The sequence below is a fragment of the Haemaphysalis longicornis genome, unplaced genomic scaffold (genome assembly GCF_048455015.1).
Source record: "Haemaphysalis longicornis isolate Haplotype H1 unplaced genomic scaffold, Haemaphysalis longicornis Haplotype H1 scaffold_1, whole genome shotgun sequence".
NCBI lineage: Eukaryota > Metazoa > Arthropoda > Arachnida > Ixodida > Ixodidae > Haemaphysalis > Haemaphysalis longicornis.
Genome location: NW_027526203.1, coordinates 452,848,852 through 452,869,289, shown reverse-complemented (window position 1 = coordinate 452,869,289; position 20,438 = coordinate 452,848,852). Strand labels below are relative to the sequence as shown.

Below are 20,438 nucleotides of genomic sequence, written 5' to 3'. Positions count from 1 at the left end.
GGTGAGGGCAAAGAAGTGTTTAGCATAGCTGAGCCCTCTGTAATCAAAATAGGTGCACAATCATAAAATGGACACTGAGCATCGCGAAGAGTTCTAGAGAGCACATTTACACATAATCAGAAAGCCCCGGATTACAGTCAGAAAGGGAAATGTGGCTCACCAAGACACACGAAGAAGGCGATTGGCTCAGTCAGGTGAAGCAGGCTCCTGAATAGGCCTTGAATGTGGAAGTCCCAAGCACACTGCATCCTCTCGAGCACCTTTACGAGGCCTTCATCGCTGCTGCTCACCAGGGACATGACGGCTGCCACCAGCTCAGGATCCAGCCACTCCATGAGGCGTAGGTGCTCCCACAGCTTGCCGACAGCTGAAAACAGGCGAGGTTAGGTGAACATGCACTCTGCATGCCTTACTTTATGCTGCAAACATCGCCAAAGTTTGCATGTTAACACCCACTCCTATTCCCATCTATGCTGGTTTAGCAACCCAACTTGAAATTTCCTCCAGTAAGGGGTTATTCCAAACTGGGATTTTTTTAACTAGTGAACAGAGATCCTGGTGTGCTGTTTGGGTAATGACCTTAGCAAGGGTGTTCAAGTGGTGGAAATATGAACTGAATACAAACATTTTAAAACTACTGGTTTCGAATAACAGATGAAGTACCGAATATTTTTTCTTTACTTCATCTCATTGTTTTTCAAAACACACAGAGCCGTTTACAAGCATACCGTATTTACTCGCATAATGCTTGCACTTGCGTAATGATCGCACCCCTGAAGTTTGTCATCAAAATACGACTTTTTTTATTTCCTGCGCAGTGATCACACCTTGAAATTGCCGTGGCCATATGTCGTATGTGTGCCAATTCTAGCTGACGATGGTCGTGCTTACCTATGTTTCCTCCTCTTTCAACGTGGACATGGTTACGTTATTGCCGCAGACTTGCCGATATTAGCGATATCGGCAAGCATGAGTTCATCATTGTTGCGGAAGAAACTCAGTAAATGCACATAATGTACTCACAAGACAAAGAAAAAAATGCGCTCAGCTTGCTGCGTCGGCAGCCGTGTCTTGTTTTGATGCCCCGCACTGTGAGAGCAGCAGCCGCTATTGGTAGACCATTTCTCACCTCGCAGCAAATTCGTTCCGGCGCGTTCCGTAATTCATGAAAACACCGCATTTTGCGTCACTCTGCAACGCGGCTGGCGGTGTTCTGTGGAGTTTTTATTATGTTTTTATTTATTATGTTTAGTATGTTTATAAGACCTATCGTAAAAATTCTGAGCTGCAACTTGCTTGCTTTTTCTGCGCTGAAACTTTCTTGGCGAAAATTTTACCTCGCGTAATGAACGCACCCCTAAATTTGAATCATATTTTTGGGAAAAAAAGTGCGATCCTTATGTGAGTAAATACGGTAGATACTTTTGTGCCACAACAAATACAAACAAAGAAAAAACAAACCAACAGGCATATTTGTTGTGTTTCCTTGTTTAGCAATGAATGAATTTCGTTATGATGGCGTGATTCACCACCATGGGGCTACAGCGTGTTGGAGCTACAGGAGCAGTGGATGCAAACCCGGATATTTGTAGTATACCCGAACATCTGAAGATTTCAGATATTAAATTCATGAATTCAATGCAAATTGAAAAACAGGATCTGTTTGACTGTATTTTAAATTTTAAATATCATTTGACACCGCTACACATACAACAAGGCTCAAAGATTATCGCACGGCATGCTAAAGTTGCATGGTAATGCACGTTACTTGCTAAACAGGATAGTGCACAAGCATTTGAGAGCAAAAATGAAACAGTGTGTCGAGATTTTTCTCTAGAGTGAAAGTGTAAAATCAAGAAAACTTGACCAAATACAGAAATACGTAACAGTGATAAAACCCCTGACTACAGCAAAACATTTGAAATGGATAAGTGACTGGAGGTAGTTTCACAGCGAAATGATTTTCGCAAAGGTGGTTGGAGCCCACCACAGCGCTCCCAACGTCAAACAAGGAGCGTGAATAGGCATTATATCAAGAAAGAAATCTGTTAATATGAAAAGCGAAAAATTGTTGGGGGTATGCAAATAGTGATTTTTGGTTTTGAAGCGAATAATAATTTTGTCTGCAGTGTCGACGTCTTCTTGTCAAGAAGTCTTTATCCCGGTGTCTAGAAGTGCTGAGCCACACAAGTTCATTGTCTTTCTTATGTTCTGTACAGAAAAAAGAACTGAAAAGAGGGGGCTTTACAGGTTTGGAAAAAAAAAAATCTACTTCAGAAAAATCTACCCCAGTAAAGCTAGGCTTTCTTATATACAGAGTGTTGACTAAGGCAGCTTGAGCACAACAATGTTATTAGGATGTGAAGAGAGAAGCACAGGGTGGGATCGCCGAGGAGATTTGAGGCACTCCCCAAAAGCGCCTTCCTCATGCCGTTTAGCCGCACGTCACTGGCACAGTGCAGGACAGCCCATCACTGCTAGTGGAGAAGGCTGGTGCATGTTCTAGAACTTCGAAGTACTCTGAAAATTTATTTGAAATTTTCAAATACTGCTATTCAATTCGAATACAAATCAAATATTGCATTACAGTCGATCTCTGATATATTGAACTCCAAGGGGATCGCGAAGGGGATTGCAATATATATTGAATGTGACGGTGGACGAGAGTTCAATAAACGTGCACAAAGGTGCTATACTTTAGCATAGGATTTGCAAGGGGATGTTCGGACTGTTCGATACGTGCAATAATTTGATATATACGGGTTCAATATATCTGGGGTCAACTGTACTTGCTTTGATATCCAAAAGTTTCGAATATTCGCACACCAGTAAAAAATTTTGTGTCTCTTGAAAGCCCTTCGTAATAAAGTACAATCCGCCTCTTTCACAACCCCACTGCGCATGCGCAATCCCCTAGCGGCCAAGTCCCTAAGCAGTCCGGTAGGGGCAGCAGACGACATTCCCCACAGCTCCCGCACAAGCGGGAAAGGGTCGTGGTTGTATTTACATCGTTTGATTTTTTGTGTGTGCTCGTTGTGCGCGGAACAATGCCCACAACTTGTGCTGCGTTCCGCTGTAACTCGGAGTGCCGAAAAGGGAACGGTGTCGGCTTCTATCGCTTCCCGTCGGCCGCACGCGATCGGCTACGGCGGCTTCCGTCGCTCGCGTCGGCTCGGGTGATGGGAACTTTGGGCTTAGCATTCTAGCGGATATTTGATCGCCGCTATCTGTGCAACTGCGAATGACAATCCGCAACACAACTTTTCACTACACTATCATCCCCTTTCTCGCATGAGGAACTCTATTTAAGCTATAACTGCCGTTTGAGCGATTGGTGACCGAGACATCTGCGTAGCCTGTTTCGATGTTTCCGCGCAGGTATCGCCATCTCTGGGCCGCTCGGCGCACCGCGCGCCGCGGCGACTGGTCAGCGAAGGCTTGTATCGCGGCAGATGTCTGATCGCCGCTTTTAAAATAAGCCCTGACAACAATCCTTAGCAATATTTTTCACCACACTAACACCTACTATCTCGCATGTGGAACTTCTTTTTAGCAATCAGATTGATTCAGAAGAGCAGCGACAAGCGCGGTTGCTACCGTGGTCTGCGCCGGTTCGAGCCGCTGAGTGTGCCGAGCTGGCAGGCGCGGCCGGCGTGTGCGCGGACTGTTTCCGAAGGCAGAAAACGCTTCACGATTGCTTGCTTTATCCATTTCTTGCGAACAAACGCGCAGAATCTACGAATTCAGCTCAGCGATCATCGTAGTTGACCATGGAGCAAAAGCAGTGGGCGGAGCGACGCCAACGACGCATCTCATGCGCGCATCGGGCCGTCTCAAATTCACGCGTACGACTAGTCGGGGCGACAGTCGTAACGATCAGTCGCATGCGAATCGCGTGTACCAATCGTACATGTGTCCAGCGCTTAAAGGCATTTTGCGAACTGCCGGCCTTTGTTGAGCTGGCGATCGCACTTCATGCAAGACGACTCCAAGTACTGCTCGCTCTGCTACTCGGACGGCACACGGATCTGTCCGAGATTTCTCTGCCAGCCCTCATTCAGTGATAACAAGCCGCCTGGTATTATGTGATGACCAGGGGCTGTCATCTTAAGGCGTTATAACACCAACACAGAAGAAAAACTTCGGCTGCTCCTCGCCGTAATGTGGGATTGCCGTGCATACAACGAGAACGCAGCCGGAGGAAACGCCGGCAAACCCTACCGCCTCAACTTCCGCTAGGCACGCTAGGTGGCAGCACACCGCAATGAAAAAGGCGGATTTGAAATTCGCTGGAAAGATGGGAGGGCTTGCTACACAGCTGCCGGCTTGAAACCTGGCCCTACTGATGAACCGAGCCAAGGCTGCAATGGCAGCCCTTGCTCTACCAGAGTAGGAGGACCACCCACCCCTGCTTCCTTTCTTCCTCTTCCCTCAACACCCCTTTTCCATTTATTAAACATTTTCACTAACGAACGAACTTGTAGAGAAAAATTTTTTTTATGCATTGCACTGACACCTTACTACACAAATGCACAAAGCCAGGTGGTGGACAAACGGTCACACATGAAAATAAGATAGAAGGTGGGTGACCTTGTCCTTAGGTGCAACCACATCTTGGAAACACTGCAAAGGGAATCCCTGTTCTCCTCTTGTTGAAGTGATCAGGCCCTCACCAATAATACAACTCTTCCATTTGAAACATTACTAACCCCGCAATTCCACGTGTGCACTACTACTTGTGCCCACACTTAGTACAGGCATCTTTTGTATGTAGCCATTCTTCCATTTCCCTGCCATCTTCACCTCGCTCATCCTCTTGCCATGCTCTTTCTTCCCCTTCCCACACACAAAATAGCAGGCCAGAACTAATACCATCAGGCCGACCTCTCTGTGTTTTTTTTTTATTTCAATAATCTCTATTCCTAAATGTACCAAAAGTTGCAGACCACAGGATGAAAGTGATAATGTAGAAATGCACTACATGCACAATTGTAATAAACAGAAAAAAAAACCATGCATGCATTTGACAGAGAATTAGTAGCATCACAGCCGACACCAATAATGAGACGATTCTGCAAAATTGAAACTGTACAGGCTACACACAAACTTGAAAAGTCCTTTTCCCTGCTCCAGAATTCTGTGTTGAACTTGCAAGGCATAGAAATGCAAAAGGATTTTAAGATGCAACTACTACATTAATGGCAGATGCAAACTGTCATTAAGAAGTACGTACATCTCGCGTCTGTTGTGCAGCCAGCTGCTAAATGTGCTATGCTGTAAGTTGTGTCCACAGACGTACAGAAAGCGTCAGCTTCATTTTTGTACAGAGCAGGCAAGTCAGGTGTGTCACCGATGCATTCTTTTTTCTGAAATAAAAGCAGAACAAAGTTACCCTAGCAAAAAGAAAACCACTAATGATTATATTTTCTGCTCCAGAATGCGTGACTGAGCCATTTAGTTGTCAACACCGTGGCATTCAAATATCTCCCCCTTCGGTTTAACTTCTACGCACAGCTTCCCAGGCACTCACAGTTGTGTGCATCAAATCAATGAACTTGGCACATGAAATGAAATAAGGAGCCTGCTGCTCGTCCTCTGAATGACATGCCCTGCCCAACTCCACTCATCTTCATTTCACTGAGCTAAAATGTGTTCAGCCATAGTCTACCTTGAAGCACCACAAAAAGCCTGCATGCTGCTTATATTACTTCGCATGTTAGCAAAGTTTGAACTTGATGGCCTGTAGCCATGTCCTTTAGTACGTTACCATCGTTTTCAGGGGGAAAGTGTGGCATCAGCAGCATCATTCTCAGACAAACACACAGTTGAGAGACTTGGACACCATTGCAGGGGGCCAATAGGGATGTTTAAGGGGCTTCCTTGGTGGTTATAAATGTGGGAGGGCTAATTTATTGATCATAACACAGCGCACCCAGGGACCAAAAACCTTCCAGAGCAACAGGCTGTAGCGTGTACACGGTGGCATACAAAGAAATACGAACAATGGAGTACACAGCTTTTCATACATACAGTGTCATCTGGCTGCCAAGTCAAACAACTTGGCACATTAAAATTGACAGTTGGGCTAGTTGGTGTTGATGCATCGTTAAATAGTGCCGTCGTGTGTGTCTTCTCTACTGTCGTCCCATTTCAAGCGCTACTTAACTTAGCACATGTGCACATCTTCTCCCATTAGATTGGATGGCTTCTCAGTAGAGCAACACTGTGTAGTATTTGTTTAGTTGTGCATTTCGACACTGCTGCACAGCTGAACAAAGAACAAACTGCAGGCCTGACATTTTGCAATTCACACACTCCATTCTTCTCTGCGGCACTATCTTGGCCATCTGGCTTCGAGGCATCGATACGAGACGCATGTGAATACTGCCTGGCTGACACAGGGGCATTCAGAAGCAGAGCACTATGATTGGTTCCTTTTCTCCCTCCAAATACAAATAAAACTTACGAAAGCAAAAAGAATAAGAACACATTTTTCGCGATGCATGCTCTGTGCAGTGATGGCCACAGCTAACTAAACATGCAGCGTCACTCTGTCAAGCATGCACACCATCTAACAATAGGTGGTATTCTCAAATGTCCAGAGAGAGCAGCTTCTAGATTCGGCAGCCACAGAACGTAGCACGTAATGAAGGTGTGCGCTACATTATGCGTACTTCTCTGTGCTCCCCCTGTACAGGGTGCATCAGAATAAACTGAACAAGCCCCAATCCATTCCAATGTCATGACGTGGACTCCATTCAAATAGAATTTAATGAGGCGAAAAGCAAAAACGCCCGTGTGTACAAGATTTCGGCGCACGATAAAGATCCCCAGGTGGTCAAAATTAATCCGGAGCCCTCCACTACGGCGCGCCTCATCACCTGCGTTGCGTCGGCACATTAAACCCCACAATCAATCAATCAGAATTTAATGAGAATAATGTTCTGAAATGCGCTGGTTGGATTGTCGGAATAAACTGAATATTATCAAGGTGTGGCCCACTAAAAGTAATTCACTTATCACGCAGTAGAGAAATTATGCTTTTTCACAAGATTTCTGAAAGTGCTCGGACACACTGTCACTTTAATCCAAGCAGACCAAGCAGATGTCAGCTAAGAAACCTGCCATCTCCTATTGAACCAGGCCTGACCCTGCGTTTTGCTGCTCTTGGTGTACACATCCCCTTCATCTCGTTTCTATTGGAGTAAAAAAGTCTAAGTCCACAAATTTCTAACAATAGAGTCCACAACAAGTCCACAAATTTCTAACAAATTTCTAGGAGTGTTAGCAAATGCATTTGAATACTGCTAATATATATGACAGAGCCATGAAAAAGTAATCGGCATGCAAATTACATTAGCTTTATAGCCCAGAAAAACTACTATTACAGTGTTTCTTAACACTTTTGTGACACGCCCATTCCCATCAATAGTACGTTATTGGTGAATACAAATTCAAACTTTGGTGCTCTCTGAGCGCTTCTAGACAGTTAATGCCATCCAAAGGGTAAAAGAGGAAATATTTCATCAGTCTCGCTTTTGAGTTTCTTTTCTAGCCGCGGAGAGGACTTTTAAAGGTCCTTCGCTGTCTGGCGCACGTGGTTTCGGTTGCAGCGTCAATGCCACTTTTGCTGATGCTCCACGGGAACAGCGAATTTTGATGCATTCCGATGAACCTCAGCTGTAATCTCTGGATGATGGTAGCGGCACAGACACTTAAGACGACTTTGGTTCGTCCGACTTCAGTACGGACGACAAAAGTGCGCCAAACCACCCCACCCTGCCCCGCCCTGCAAAACTTGTCCATTGGCAAGTTTCGCTTTCTCCTCGGGCCACTCTATCGCTGCCGCACGTTGACGTAAACATATCCGGACTGTTCTATAAAGGTCACAGCTCTTATCTGCAGGTTGTCGACTTCATTCGGGCGGAACCAGTTGGTGTCGGCTGCACAGAGGAGCCAACCTTTGTTTCACTGTGTCAAGAAACTGCTTCGTGCGGTGGCATGATAGGCACTAGTGCTTATATTTTTGTATGTATGTAAATAACTTTTGTACTTACAGAGCTAATAGTTGCAGTATTAATCTACAAGGGACTTGTATTCGAAGTGTTCAATTTCAATTTTTTTTTATGTTTACCCTGTGCAAAGTTGCATTGATGTTTTCATCATTTTTTCTTTTTGTTACTTTTTTGTTTTGATAATTTTTTGATAATATTAGTAATAAATTTGTTGTTTGAAATTAATACTGCTGGAAAGCCCTATTCTTCCCCTATCATTTCATACCTTACACTTTAGAATCAATCATTTTCTGTGGCAGGAAAAAAATATTTCTTGAACTACCCAAAAACAACTGATTTTATCAGTCACGAATGTGTTAAACTGCAACTCGTGCTCATAAAGAAGAAATAGCGGGAGATAAAAGTAGATTAAGCCTACCACAAGGCTAAACTGAGAAAAATTTGGGGGATATGGTTTTCACATGGTTTTCCGTCAGATAGTGCTGGCCACCAACAAAAGAAAAATAATGATAATAATAATAACCTGAATGCTAACCCAGAGGAAAATACCCCCTAGTTATAGCCCAAAAAACTAGACTCATGAAGCAATATGACAAAATTTTGGACGGAATTGTATCACCACCATAAATATTACCATACTGATTTCCATGGCAGATTTAGAGAGAGGAAAAAAAACAATCATATCAACTCTGGAACAGCCTTCAAAACAACGAAAAGCAATGTGCTCACAAGCGGGTCCTCTTTGGCAACTTCCAGGAGCTTCGAAAATGAAGAAGCTGGTCTCATATAGTTGTGCACAATCAGCTCCACGAGAGCAATGTTCACAAGCTCTTCAAAATTCTCCAGGGTGGCCTTCATCTTTTTACGTTTCGATGCCGATTCTTTCTCTCTGAAAGATCACAATATGTACTTGAATTTAGAGGGACTAGCACAACGACAAAGCATGCATGTCAACATCGAATCACAGCGCAAGAGCATAATGCACATACCCAGCATTGCACTTCTCAGCCTTCTCCAAGTCAAGTTTGCACTCCAAAACCTAGTTGAACCAAGAAGGAAAGAGTGCAAGGTACAAATTTTTTGTGCGTGTGTCTGTCTTACACAGCAAATCTCATGAAGCACTAAAAAATTTGGAACACTGTGGCTATATCCTAAGTCAAAACTAAATTTGAGATCGAGTACTTGAAGAAACACGTGGCCTTTTATAAAGCACAGAGCAGGGAAGGGCCACAGACGCAGTGTTTTATTACCATGGAATTTGGCACTTCTCAATTCTACGAGAAATACAACCACCACCATGACCAAAAGTAGAACCCACCAGCTCATGCCTAGCAGAAAAGCATCAAAGCTACTGAACTACCAAGGACAATACTGTACAGAACACCGTGCATTTCACAATTACCTTAGTGCAGTTTTGACAGTATTTAACATGATAAATAACTTCAAGCAGAACTGTCATAAATAGAGCTGCATTTTTCAGTGTTAATGCTGACCAAGAACAAAAGCATTCTTGAGAAGGCAACAAAGTAAGCAACCCAGTGAAGTTGTAACAAACTGAAAATTTCACTAGTAACACCAACTTCTCACCTCTTTGTAGGCCGTAATGAGTTTGTCCCTGTCAACCTCTGGACAAAGGTGGCACACTGACATTCCATGGCTGGTTACTGCATCCACCGCGGAGTAAAACTCGTCCTCCAGTTTGTGGCTCAAGTGGTACAGTGCCTGAAGAGCAAAATAAATTAACCAATGAATAGAAATAGAAAAAAAAAATGTTACTGATAGACTTGTCACACATCTAGTTGAAAGCTTCTAAGAAATGAACATGCTCCGACAAATGAAGCTAAGCACCAACAAACATGCCCCAGTGTTGCTCAAAAATAAACTTAACTTGGGAGATGCATAACTCTATAACTTATTCTTCTGCTGAGAGCAGAAGGTTCCATGCTTGGTTTGCTGTCGCAATACACATCTTTCAATGCTGGCCAAAAAAAAAAAAAAAAAAACCCAGAGGGTCGGTACGCCTGGGCATATAAAATATTCAGTCTAAAATAATTAAAGGCCCGCCCTATCATAACATTCGTGGTAACCCATGAACTGCTTCTGGATCCCACATTTAAAAATTCAACGGTTATTTAGAGACGTGTGTACATATTTAAGCCTTCAAATACTTCTCGAAATAGTTTGCCATTTGATTGGGTGTACAGTGCACTTTCACTAATCGAAGTAGTAGATTTTTCCCTCTAACATTGGAAGATTAAGAGTAATAACAGAACAAAAGTTCACTTTGTCTCAAAACGGCTGCATTGTAGTGCAACAAGGTCGAAAACTGGGCTAGTTGGCATACATTCACAATGATTAACCAGCGCAAACTAAACGGGACGAGAGAGGCATAGAGTTTCTCAATATCACCTAGAGTGGAAAGTGTCGCTGCGATCGCATGCCGCCATGGGAATTTGGGTACTGTGGGAATCAGATTGGCAGCAAGTGGCTCGTGCGCTATGGATTAGGCTTCTCGGCTTCTGAAGTGCTTGTTAGTTCTGTTTTCAGTATGCTTTTTCGTTTTCGGGATGCCACTTTCTGGCATTCAATGGCTATCACAGATATGTCTAAATAACAGAGTGATTAGCATTTAACGCATGTTCTCGCGTTAGCGGTGAGTTGTTCACGATGAAGGGGTTACCACATGCAGCGACGGCGACAAGCGACGCGGAAAACGTAACTCAAAAGGCACAATAACAGAGTGTACTGGGCGACAGCGACAAGCGAAAAAATTAATACACTGCCGCCAATGTCCTCTGTCGTCGTCGCTCGTCGCTACAGTTCACTGCATCGTCACTGCCGCTCGCTTGTGGGCTGCTTCTGGCCGGCAAAAAGCGAGTAAGGGTCCCAGCGGCCTGTTATACCACTTTATACCGCTTGCCGCTGTCGCACACTCTACAGCCACTAAATAAGCTACGCTAGCCCACATTATACGTTTTCTGTACCCATTCAGTTAGGAGTTTCGCGTCGCTCGTCGCCGTCGCTGTGTTTACTTACCCCTTGAAGCATGCACTGCCTTGGGCAGGTGCAATGAGGCAACATACAAAGTGACTCAACAAGCCAGTATTTATTTGCCATTTAAAGCACTCATGCAATTTCATAATGCTTTGTGTACGTGCTTGAAGACCTACTTGCGGTAATACGCTTCGCCTCTAGGTTTATTTATATCTGCCTGGACAAAACAAATAAATACGACGTGACTACATCATTCTTGCATCTCTATGTTGCATCTGCTTTGCCTGCCAAAGCGCGTAGCATACGTTAATAATACTGTATTGAGAGGAAGCAAGAACACAGTTTAAGACAATCTAAATAATTCTTTTCAGCTAAATATTACAAAAAATCAAAGAAAACCTCACCCAGTTTGGAGAATATAATAATCGAAAAATATATCCGGGACAGCCCGCTGTAGCTGGCGGCGTGAGCCAAAGGCAGGACTTCTGCTTTTTTTCCCCCTTTGTAACCCCCAAATTTGTTTTGCAACATAGGACCTCTAACACAGTGTCTTATACAAAATAAAATTTGTTAACAGCGGCACTTTTGGCAGCAATTTTTTAAACAAAAACTCAGTTTGCGTAGCCACAAAGTCGTTGCCGGCCATGCCATGCCGAACTTCCGGCTGAACTACACACTATGGCGGCACCCACGGAGGCGTAGAGCGCTTTCGCCGAATCACGTTGACGCTAGCACCAGATTCCACTCTATAGGTAAGCTAGTGAGAAACTCTATGGAGAGAGGAGTACACAACACGAGTGCTCGTGTTGTGTACTCCTCTCTCATCCCGGTTAGTTTGAGCTGGTTAATCATTATGCCTGCATTGTAGCTTCACCACACAGAGTGCATTTTTGAAAGTTGGCTTTCTCACATAATGCTCACAGCTGCGCAAGAAAGGCTCACACGTGTAACCCTTGCACTAAAGAAGTGTACACTAACCACAGGGTATTTTGAATGGAGCCATGCTTTTGCATGTGCAACTAAGAAACCGAAACAAGGTATTTTTTCCAAATATTGCCATGAGCGAGCAACCACAAGTTACTACCTGTTGGCGATACCTAATCAAAGCAGCCACCAGCATGCGCCTCAAGCACCTTTTTCAAGCAAGCGGACGGACTGCAATCAGTCAAAGACACTGTCTGCAACCAAAACATGTTGGAGAACTCGCATTCCTTCATGGCAACGTCCACCAAGTTTTAATGTGACACATTCCTAGGTTACTTTTTTAGCATTTCGTGAAGCTCAAGCCGAAAAAACCTACAGAGATACTGGAACAGTGGATTGGTAAAGAATATAAATAAATAATAAACAGGGCTGAGCTGAATCTAGACTGCTCGAAGATTCTTCTAAAAGGTGTGCCCTAGCTCAGAGAGTAAGCTCAAATAATAAAATGCCCTAGCAAAAAAAAAAAAAAAATACTGCATTTTAATAGGTTCACGGTTCGAACAGGATTCAGGTACAAGAATTCAAGGATATTCAAGGACTAGCAAGGCCCTGTCAAGGCCTTTTTAAGAGTGCAGGGGAGAACGTATACCAACTGTTCTACTACTGTTCTGCTCACACGCAAAACATTTGCTTCTTTACATTTCGAAAAAAGACTGAGAAAAATGTCGTTGGAACAACTCCACCCTTGGGAAGTGGTCAAGTGTTTAGTACCACCCACAATAATACTGAGAGCTTTACAAAAAACACGCCATTTTGGACTTTTTAATGCTCTTAATACACAGTCTTGGATAGCGAAGATCACAAATTAATACCTCCTGCCATTCTCATCCCCTAAATAAATGTCTGTGTAGTCTACTGACTCTGCCCACCATCACACGTCAAAATAAAATATTCCAACAAAGCTTCGAAGCTAGATGCACCGTGTTCTCACATTCACATCCCAAATCTTGCTTATCTGTGCTCATTTTGATGTCATTCTGGAGGGGTCAGCACCGTTCATTTTCGAAACGGAGTGGGGCATAGCTATGGTGTGGCACAACAGATATTCAAAATAAATAACAAGATGAGGCAATGCAAAAAGCAGTATCCAACATGGGAAGGCGACTTTTGTTAATTTCCTCCTCTTCCGATACGGAGAGTTCGTTCCATACGAGCCCTTGCATAAAGCAGCCCGCCGATACTCCCAAGCTGGCTTGAAACTGTAGAAGCATGTTTTCGATGGGGAGTGTGCAGGGCCGCAAAGATAAGCCATAAAAAGCAGGTCACATATCACGTCCTCTTTACTGCCCAAAAAATTGAAGGGTTTTCAAGGACAAGGAAAAAATTCAAGGTTTTCAAGCTCTTGAAAACTGAATTCTTAAATGCAAGGGTTTTCAAGGTTTTCAAGGACCTTTACGAACCCTGTAGGTTAAAACAGGGAGTGGGATCTCAAGAATTAAGTTCATAATGTTTTGAAGGCAGCACCAAACAAGTTCTACTCCTCGGTGTTGCCTTCGTGGGAGGATGGCTATTGCTCAATGAAGAGCACCGTGAATTCTCGATCAGAACATTCATTTCAAGGCACTCATGGTGATGGTGCTCAGAAAACCTAGCTGAGCTTGATTAGCATCAAGCTCAGGCTTCATACTTCGCTACTACTGGACAGCTTGAGTAAAGCCGTACTTACAATGTTCCAGTGAGAAAACCTGAATTCCTGCTCATTTGTTTTCAATTTCGACAATTGACAGCTCTGCACTGCTACAAGAACCATACAGACGGTGTTCCACAATCTCAGCTCAATCCTCTCAAATTCCTTTTTTTTTTAACAGCAACCAGTCAATCCGTATACGTTGAATGGTCACACCAATCAATAAGTGCAGGGCTGCCTCAAGGCATTGCCATTGCATCTTTCCCAATTATCTAGTTTTTCTTTCGACTTTTCTCAATTAGTTTAATGAAATTCAGTTTACATTAAACTTGACATACGTTACTCTATCAAAGTAATCACATAACAAGCAGATTTGCATGTTGTCTTCAAGGTCCCTTAAAAGGGCTGCAAGGCGAGTTCGTAACTGATTGTTGAAGTTTAAACAAGCTTGCTGGATAATGTTTGTGTAGATCATATGTAGATCATTGTGATCATGTGTGATCATGTGATCATGTGTAGATCATTGTGAAGAAAAATAAATTTCTCTCGATTTCCTCACGGGCCCAGTTTCTCGTTCGCATGTATGTGCAGAAGCTTTTCACCTTATTTGCACTGCTTTGCCACAGTGCACAGCTTTGGCGCTCTGCAGAAAAGGCAACACTGAGGCACTTGCTGCCCTACGAGGTTTGTGCTGAGGCAAAGCGAACTCTGATCCACATGAATATTTAAAATGTTCAAATATTTGGAAAACTCCAACACTTCGAACAGCAGAAATTCACAGCAGATAGAATTGAACAGCAAGCACTACTCAAATTTTATTTGAAGTTTCGAATATTCCTCCACTCATTTACTTGCACATCAAGCCTCATTACTGACCCACATCTATAAGCACCTTTTTGCCAGGATCAAGCTTTTTCATGTATTTTTGTCATGTTGATATTAAATTTTTAATGAATAAAATGGAAATCAAAAATAGAATATATAAAATGGAAGTCAATAAAAAATCAAAGGAAGTTGCATGCATTTCTATCGTGTTACCGTTGCCAACACCGAACTAGCAATCGCTTCCCTAAAAAATCATGCACCCCTCTGTCTAACGATGACGATGGTGGAATGCGAAACTTCCTCGTGACGAATTCTTTGGTTGCTGTCCAAGTTTTCCAAACCGCTTCAACCACGTCGAAATGGAGCAATCGGAAAAACGCCGGCTTCGTAACACAAGGGGCCCAGGTTCGATTCCGGCCACCACAAGCGTTTTTTCTTTCACTGCACCTATTCATCATCATCGTCAGACAAAGTTGGCTTTCCTGCAGGGCGTTTTTGCATTACGGACGCATCAGTGCGAACACTAAAGCTTTGCTTCAAAAACAGAAAAAAAAAACCCTCCCAATTAACATTTTTTAATTCAGAAAAATCCTTTCTTCTCACTTTTATCCTAATATTTACTATTTTTATTTATGTCATTTTACTTCCCATGTGGCAGATAGGCACCACGTATGTGAATACAGCACGAGAGAAACCATGGTGTTTGTTTGGCTTTTCAAATGAGAAGACGTTGCTTCTTCATGAGCACTTTCTTACTGCCGGCAACCCACACCGCAAACTTTGTATTGTAGATTTTGGCTGGCACTGATACAATATGAAGGCTCACAAAATACCCCTCAAGCAACTTCACAAATCAATTCTAACGTCGTTTACACTTTTCCTCGGCAATGTTTCCTGTTATACTAAAAGGTTGTGCAGGTTAAGCAGTTCGTATTTTTCCTCTTTATTCTCTCACCTCTGAAATGCCAACCCAATTAGAACAGGGCCCACCTACCTATCCGACACTTCTACTTTTCAAGTCTCAAAAATGGCCTTTCACTCAGCAGTCAGCCCGTTAGCCTCCTCCTCATCATCACAAAGGCTGGTTGAATGCCCTTTTCAAGGCCTCTGACCTGAGCTGGTCTTCGCTGAAAGATACACTAATTCAAGCAGCCTAAATATAGACGTCCGTTACACCACAGGCAGGAGGCATCCAAAGTGACATAAGCTTCCCTGACTAAGCTGAGCTGCCCTAAGGCCTTACCCTACGCAGAAATTAGAGCACCACTGTACACACCAAATATCCACAGCAATAGAAAATAAAAAAAAATATGAACAGCAAGGATTACTTCCAGTTGTCCCTTGATCAATGACCATGCTCTCTACATGCAACTGTATTGCACTGCACCGAGTGCCTGCACACCTGGCTTCGCAGGCACAACCTGGCACCCACCTCATCCACCTTGCTGACAAAGGCACCCATCCAACCGTCCAGGAACTCATGAGACGAAACGCCACAAGCCAAGTCTCGCAGCTTGGACAGCCACAGGCCTGCTTGGCGAATGGCAAAGCACCAGAGTATCTAGAAAAGTGCGAAACACCCCTATTAACAAATGAAACAGCTTTTGCATAACTGCCTTGCAAAAAAACATATTTTTGCCAGCTGGTTTATATTCGATGTGCTTGTTTACACCACAAAAATCCGATGCCTGCACCGTTCGCCAATGAAACTAAGCCTGTACTTTAATACTTCAGGGGTGGAACAGGGTACATGGGTTTGGGAGCAGTCTTGGAAGCAGGCAAAATTGCTTTTTGTAGCAGACTTGGAGCCGCCCAAAAGGCCCTTTGGAGCACGTTTGGAGCTTTTCCTTTTGTTTGGTTTTGTTTTCATCGCTTTTGCTTTTGTTTTCGTCGGATTATAACCTTAATTCAGTTTCAACTTGACCAATAAAATAAGCCGCTCATATATTCTTGACGCAATCGAAACCATAACCGCATTGAAACCGAAAACACGATGTTTTAGCCAAGTCATGGCGGTCGTATCTTGCAGCTCAATTCGGGCTCTGTGGCGCCGGATGGCGCTGATGAACGATTTTGGAGCAATAGTGGCGCTTCGGCGCAGGTAAACAAGTTTGGCGCTCAATGGCACAAATGGCACAGCTGTTCCCCATACTTGCTGCACGACAGTTTTTCAAGTACAATTAAAGCCATTTAATTAAACATTCATTACATCCAGGTACAGTCAAGAGCACAGTCTCACATAGGGCACTGTTCTATTACAGCTCACAGGCAGTTCAAAATGCCGCACTGTGACAAACGAAGAGAAACAGAACTCCACCTCTTCTTGCTTCATGTAGGTCCAGACACTAGGACTCAGTGTTCTTAGTCAAGACAGTGTTGTTAAGCTAGCATTAGAAAAAATTAGTAGACCTCCAGGTTTGAATGTCCAAGGTTTTGCAATAGCCTCCCACTTCTAATCAGGTTTTTGCTCATTATGGGGTTCACGACGCCCCCAACTTTTGCACAAGTCGACTTTTCCCACCAGCTTCAACATATCTCATTAATTAAAGGGGCCATGCAGACAAAACACAAGTTTAGTTCATTCGAAATATTGCCTTGTTAGAATCATACTGACACCCACTCCGCTCAAATAAGCTACGTAATTAGAAAAAAAGTGAATGGCCATATAGTTCACTAGCTCATTTCCCGCACTAGAACATAAGATGTCATACGCACAGTCGTGCGATTGGCTGAGGCCGGCAAAAGCAAACACAAGTTAGGCAGGGCTTATAGCTAGGCTTTCAGAATGAGCTATTTTTGCCTAAATTTAATGCATATTCATTTTATAGCAATAGGAATGGTGGGGTAAAGAATGGAAGTTACAAAAGTAGATGTAAACATAGACCAGTGCGTACTACTGTTGGTACTGCGCGCCTTATGCTTGTTATAGCTGTATAGCAGTCTGGCGCTTTGGGGTTGCCTCACACAACACTGGCCGATTGGCGTAAGCGACATTGTCTTACGTGACCCTGTTTGTCGAGCATACCCCATGTTTTCCAAAACAATTACTACCTACCATAACAAAAACAAGCCAGGTGCAAATATGGTCAAAAATAAAGCAAAGGAGGATAGTGGTGTGGAGCCATATGGTGGCGTCGTCTAGGAACTGACAGTGAACGAGGCGCCAGTCCGCTGCAGAGTAAATAGCACACTTAAAGTTCACTTTAAGACCCGCCATGTGATGTCATGGTAGACGTCACAAAACATGATTTGGCAGGAGGATCAGAATGTTAACTTAAATTGATTAATTTGTCAGGGGATAAAGCATCACTTGCTGCCGGAAAAGCACTGGAGGCACTGTAAAGCCCCAAATCTTTCGAATAAAACAAACTTGTATTATGTCAGCATGGCCCCTGGGACCTGGCAGCACCCATCAGCGACTACTCTGAATGTATTTTGGGATAAAGTCTATTGTCCCGGCAATCTCCTCCCGCAAGAATTATGGAAATCCGTTTACCATCATTGAAACTATGCGCGATGAGAAATCGCGCATAATTATTCCCTCTCAACTCGACCGCGGACAACGCGACCAAAGCTTCGCGCTCTCTCCCGGAGAGGAAGGGGGCTCGCGGCGTTCTATTTGGCAGCCTTCGATATATCCCAGGCTGAGGAGTTTTTTCCTTTTCTCCGCAACATGGACGGGGTCTATTTCCGGCCTTGTGACACAAAAATGCAGGCATGGCTGCCTGCTCGCAAGCGCACGCTCAGGCTGGTAAGGTGTTTTTGAAGCAATAAAAGCTTGTTGTCGAATGATCTCGTTGAAAGGGGAGTATTGAGTTCGTCACTCGAACTCCGCCCGCACTCAAAACACAAAAGAAACGCCAAAAGTGTGCGTACGTTCAGGCACGGAAGAGGTTTGTACACAGCGCTGACGGGCTTAGGAAATGTGAGAAATAAGCCGCGAAGTTGACCAGCGACAGCCAATAGGACAGCCATGGCTGCAATGACATCATTTAGGCCATGCCAGGTGTGCATAATGAGGAAAATTGAAGAGAGCACGCTTGGTTTTTCCCCGTCATTCACAACGATCTGCGTGCTCACCACTTCATGAGAACGTGCAATATTTGGCTCAGGTATTGCTGGTAGTGTAATCTAAACGTCGCGCAGGTTTACTTGCACTGCTCAAAGAGTGTTGCAGAGTCCCTTTAAGGAGTACAACTTCTGAACAACTTTCTCTAGCACAAGCATTTTTCCTGTTCCCATGTTTTTAAAAGCTGAAAAAAAATATGTGCATGACTCATGTGGGACATACCTTTACATGCCTGCTGACTGAATGCGCAGTCAGAAGCCCACTGACAGATGCCAAAAAGTAGATGTAGAACTTCTGGACTGCTGCAGTGTCTACAAAGCCATCAAAAAGACATCGCTGTGGAAGAGAGGAGGCTCGCTGCTGAGCCTTTTTTAGGAATGGCAACACATTTTTGAGGGCCCCCTGTAATGAAATGAGGCACCAGTGTCAAGCGCACTTTTACAACTAATACCACAGCCTCAGTAATATAGACACGAATTAAGAAAGGTAAGTCAGAATAATGGCCTAGGTTGTGTAGTAAGGTCACATTAAGGATTTTCATTTCATTTTCTTATCCCTCCCAAAATTGGTAAAAAATAACCATTGAGATTTAGAGGCACCACGTACATCATACAGAAGGACAACTGTGTTCAACAGCTTTTGAGACTACCTAAACAGCAGCAGCGATAAAACAATATGTTTGTGTTATGGTCTTATTTCTCTTTTATTATTATTTTTTATTAAAATCAAGGTGACGATAAATTTACACAACAATTTAAAAATGGCTTTTTGAGGAGGCTCCTCTATTTAAAACGCGTTTTCCTCATGGTGCAACTTTTTAAAGGTAAATGGTTTCATAAAAAGTGCCTTTTAAAAGCTTCAAATCCTTTATTTTTCTATAGTAAAGTGACCTCATCTTAATAGATCGCTGGTTTACGAAGCAAATGCGAGTTACAAGGATCCTTGAGGGGACATCTGCAGCTTGACTTCCATACAACGACTCCAGCTCTTGTACGCTCTCCACGGCAGCGTCGTGAGATTTTTCCAGGGAAGCAAGCTCAAATTCTTCCAGGGACACAACCAGCTGCAAGTCACAGAGGGAATACGATAAATACCTGCCCGCCTCTAGTTCCCGGAAGCGGGTGTAGCGCGTATCCATTCCACACGAACGGCTAAACTCACCTCTATGCTCAGAGGCACCGCATGACTGACAAAAGGCAGGCTCTGCTGCCCTTCGCAGCAAGTTCTAAGTTCTGCGATCCCGACCTTAAGCTTATGCTTCAATGGCTCCAGGGTATTCTGAAGCTGAAAAGAAATGACCCTAAACAGCCACACATATACGGACACAACAGGGTGACAAAAGCAATTTCACCGAATGGTGGACGCGCCTTACACGGGAAAACGAATCAGGAGTCCAAATATTAAAAATCCGGCAATACTTGCTGGGTGTGGTCACAGCCAGGTGATCAAGAAAGGTGCTTACAGCGTCGTCTTCGTATTTGTCCGCAGTGTCTAAGATGGAAAGCACAGCATCCACTACCTGCTCGCTGCACTGCTTTGCAGTACTCTTGGCGCTTCCTATTAGCTTGTTAACCTGGAATTAGAGCAAATATATTATGTTATTATAAGGTTCTACATAAAACAAAGTTAAAGGCAGCAAAACGTACAGCGACGGAACCGTTATTTACCGGACTCGCTTTATAAAGCGGGAAGACTTACCGATTCGGCCAAGCTAAGAATTAGCGACATAAGCTCACGATTTTTAGAAAGTTTTTTCAGCTGATCTTCCATTTTCGCCAAGCTGCCTAGCGTACAGCAAAAGATCACACTCTAATAAGTACGTAATTCAAAACTTCGCGCTGTTAGGACTTGAAAACTCAAAAGAAACTTCTCAACAACCTCGTACCCGTACTCCGGACCAGGGGCACGCTCTAGCGGCCAGCCG

The 20,438-nt window shown here is 43.7% G+C and overlaps 1 protein-coding gene across 2 annotated transcripts in view; it reads right to left on the bottom strand.

Annotated features, from left to right (window-relative positions):
* The window catches only part of LOC144156052 (uncharacterized), a 48,438-nt gene extending 28,055 nt beyond the window's left edge, over positions 1-20,383 (bottom strand). The window contains exons 1-11 of one of the 2 annotated variants that reach the window (XM_077687832.1): positions 20,213-20,383; positions 19,887-20,087; positions 19,676-19,798; positions 19,449-19,577; positions 18,737-18,916; positions 15,878-16,006; positions 9,603-9,737; positions 9,005-9,054; positions 8,745-8,904; positions 5,234-5,366; positions 161-367 (exon numbers count right to left, since the gene is read on the bottom strand). In XM_077687832.1, the coding sequence (XP_077543958.1) occupies positions 161-367; positions 5,234-5,366; positions 8,745-8,904; positions 9,005-9,054; positions 9,603-9,737; positions 15,878-16,006; positions 18,737-18,916; positions 19,449-19,577; positions 19,676-19,798; positions 19,887-20,087; positions 20,213-20,284 (1,519 nt within the window). In that variant the 5' untranslated portion in view covers positions 20,285-20,383. The remainder of the gene's footprint in view (positions 1-160; positions 368-5,233; positions 5,367-8,744; positions 8,905-9,004; positions 9,055-9,602; positions 9,738-15,877; positions 16,007-18,736; positions 18,917-19,448; positions 19,578-19,675; positions 19,799-19,886; positions 20,088-20,212) is intronic. The other variant, XM_077687833.1, reaches the window with a different exon arrangement.
* Between the last annotated feature and the right edge of the window lie 55 nt (positions 20,384-20,438).